This window comes from Solanum verrucosum, unplaced genomic scaffold (genome assembly GCF_900185275.1).
Source record: "Solanum verrucosum unplaced genomic scaffold, falcon-dt-bn FXZP01000941.1, whole genome shotgun sequence".
NCBI lineage: Eukaryota > Viridiplantae > Streptophyta > Magnoliopsida > Solanales > Solanaceae > Solanum > Solanum verrucosum.
In genome coordinates, this window is record NW_026019737.1 from 43,992 (window position 1) to 46,971 (window position 2,980).

The 2,980-nt window shown below is 41.7% G+C and overlaps 1 protein-coding gene across 1 annotated transcript; it reads left to right on the plus strand.

Moving 5' to 3' along the window:
* Nucleotides 1–991: 991 nt before the first annotated feature.
* On the plus strand, nt 992–2,224 carry LOC125807104 (uncharacterized). The gene is made up of 3 exons (XM_049486910.1): nt 992–1,098; nt 1,465–1,571; nt 1,707–2,224. The coding sequence occupies exons 1-3, from the start codon at nt 992–994 to the stop codon at nt 2,222–2,224; spliced, it is 732 nt and encodes a 243-aa protein (XP_049342867.1).
* The last annotated feature ends 756 nt before the right edge of the window (nt 2,225–2,980 follow it).

Consider the following 2,980-nt stretch of genomic DNA (forward strand, 5'->3'; position numbering starts at 1 on the left):
AATTCTTTGATCGTCTGCGTCGATACAATTTGAAGTTAAATCCCGCCAAGTGTGCTTTTGGAGTGCCAGCTGGCAAGTTGTTGGGATTTATAGTTAGCAGGAGGGGCATTGAACTTGACTTTTCCAAGATTAAGGCGATCCAAGAATTACCTCCTCCGAAGACCAAAAAAGAGGTGATGAGTTTCTTAGGAAGGTTAAACTACATCAGCCAGTTCATAGCTCAATCCACCGTGGTGTGTGAGCCCATCTTTAAGTTATTGAAAAAAGATGCCTCAACCAAGTGGACCGGAGAATGTCAAACTGCTTTCGATGCCATCAAGGACTATTTGTCCTATCCACCGGTGTTGGTCCCTCCATGAGAAAGGAGTCCATTATTGTTATATTTGTCGGTCTTGAATAATGCGTTGTGATGCGTGCTTGGTCAACATGATGAGACTGGGAAGAAAGAGCGAGCCATTTATTACTTGAGTAAACAGTTCACTCCATATGAGGCTCGTTACACTCTTTTGGAGAGAACATATTATGCATTGACTTGGATCGCTCAAAAGTTGAGACATTATTTGTCTTCTTATACGACGTACCTTATCTCCAGGATGGATCCATTGAAGTATATTTTCCAGAAAGCAATGCCGATCGGGAAGTTGGCTAAATGGAAAATGCTTTTGAGTGAGTTTGACATTGTGTATGTGACATAAAAGGCAATAAAAGCACAGGCCTTGGCTGATCATCTTGCGGAGAATCCAGTTGATGAAGAGTATGAACCGCTCAAGACTTATTTTCCCGATGAAGAAGTAGTGTTTGTGGGCGAAGATATTTCTGAAGCATATCCTGGTTGGAGAGTATTCTTTGATGGAGCGGCGAATCACCAAGGGAAAGGTATCAGAGCAGTCTTAGTGTCAGAATCCGGTCAGCATTATCCTATGGCAGCTAAACTCCGATTTAATTGCCAAACAACATGGCTGAGTATGAAGCTTGCATCCTCGGTTTAAAGATGGCAATCGACATGAACGTTCACGAGCTTCTAGTTATTGGAGACTCAGACTTACTGATTCATCAAGTTCAAGGAGAATGGGCCATGAAGAATCCAAAAATCACACCGTATGTGCAGTATATACATAAATTGTGCAAGAGATTTCGCAAGATTGAGTTCAGACATACTCCCAGAACATAGAATGAGTTGGCCGATGCTCTTGCCACTATTGCCTCAATGATCAAACATCCGGATACAAGTTATATTGATCCCTTGGATATAGAGGTAAAAGAGCAACTTGTCTATTGTTCCCATGTTGAAGCGGAGCCAGATGGTTTTCCTTGGTATTTCGACATCAAGAAGTATTTAGAGGACGGGACTTATCCTGAGAATGCAACGCTCAACCAAAAGAAATCGATGCGCCGTATGACCCTTAATTTCTTTGCAAGTGGGGAAATCCTTTACAGAAGGACTCCAGATTTAGGTCTTCTCAGATGCGTTGATGCTAATGAAGTTGCGAAGCTTCTGGAACAGATACATGCCGGAGTTTGTGGTACTCACATGAATGGGCTCACTTTGGCGAGGAAGGTCCTTCGAGCCGGTTATTTTTGGATGACTATGGAACATGATTGTTGCAAGTTTGTGCAGAAATGTCATAAATGTCAAGTGCATGGTGATTTGATTCGAGTGCCGCCTCACGAACTTAATGCTATGAGTTCACCTTGGCCTTTTGTAGCTTGGGGAATGGATATCATTGGTTCAATAGAGCCAGCCGCCTCTAATGGACACAGATTCATTTTGGTTGCGATTGACTACTTTACTAAATGGGTGGAAGCAGCTTCATATAAATTGGTGACCAAGAAAGTTGTGGCTGATTTTGTTCGCAACAATTTGATATGTAGATTTGGAGTACCGAAATCCATCATTACTGATAATGGAGCAAATCTCAACAGTCATTTGATGAGAGAGATATGTGAACAATTCAAGATTACTCACCGGAACTCCACCGCCTATCGTCCCCAAATGAACGGAGCTGTAGAAGCCGCCAACAAGAACATAAAGAAGATTTTGAGGAAGATGATTGACAATCGCAGAGGTTGGCATGAGATGCTATCGTATGCTTTGTTGGGTTACCGAACAACTATCAGAACATCAGTTGGAGCTACTCCATATTTGCTAGTATATGGAGCAGAAGCAGTTATACCTGCAGAAGTTGAAATACCTTCATTGAAAATCATCCAAGAAGCCGAATAAGACGATGCTGAATGGGTTCGCAAGCGGATTGATCATTTAACGTTGATTGATGAGAAGAGAATGGTTGTTGTTTGTCATGGTCAACTGTATCGACAGAGAATGATTCGTGCTTTCCACAAGAAAGTAAGAGCCAGAATGTTTGAAATTGGTCAGTTGGTTCTCAAGCGCATTTTCCCTCACCAGGATGAATATAAAGGGAAATTTGCACCAAATTGGCAAGGACCCTACATGGTTCAGAAAGTGTTATCTGGAGGTGTCTTAGTCCTGTCGGAGATGGATGGCACCGAATGGCCAAAACCAATCAACTCAGATGTTGTCAAGAAATATTATGTGTGAAGTTTCAGTTTGTATAATTTCATTGTAATCGTTCATTTCCTTGTAATTGTTCTATTTGCTTGTAATCGCTTCGTTTGAAATTTTATCCTTTTTGTAATGAACTACGTTTGACCTGAATTCTCAAGAATGAGATATGTAAGCGGCCTATGTCGGCCTCGGTCACCCCTTTATCCCTTTGAATATTTCCTTGTATTTTAATTACGTTCGACCTGAATTCTCAAGAATGAGATACGTAGGCGGCCTATGTCGGCCTCAGTTGGTTTCTTTGTTAATTTCTTATTTTTGTTAGTCCTCGAGAGGGGGAACTACGTTTGACCTGATTCTTGCCTCAACGGGATACGTAGGCTCCACAAGGGCTCGGTCATACCTCCCGTAAGATTTCTATTTCTCTTTACAATAGAAACTGGGACAGAATTTTTA

What these genes read in the sequence shown, in the direction of transcription:
- LOC125807104 (XM_049486910.1), top strand. Translation starts at nt 992, where the DNA reads ATGGCAATCGACATGAACGTTCACGAGCTTCTAGTTATTGGAGACTCA. An exon ending in AAGAATCCAAAAATCACACC is followed by an intron (nt 1,099 to 1,464) that starts GTATGTGCAGTA and finishes AGGTCTTCTCAG; the next exon opens with ATGCGTTGATGCTAATGAAG. An exon ending in GAGGAAGGTCCTTCGAGCCG is followed by an intron (nt 1,572 to 1,706) that starts GTTATTTTTGGA and finishes GGCCTTTTGTAG; the next exon opens with CTTGGGGAATGGATATCATT.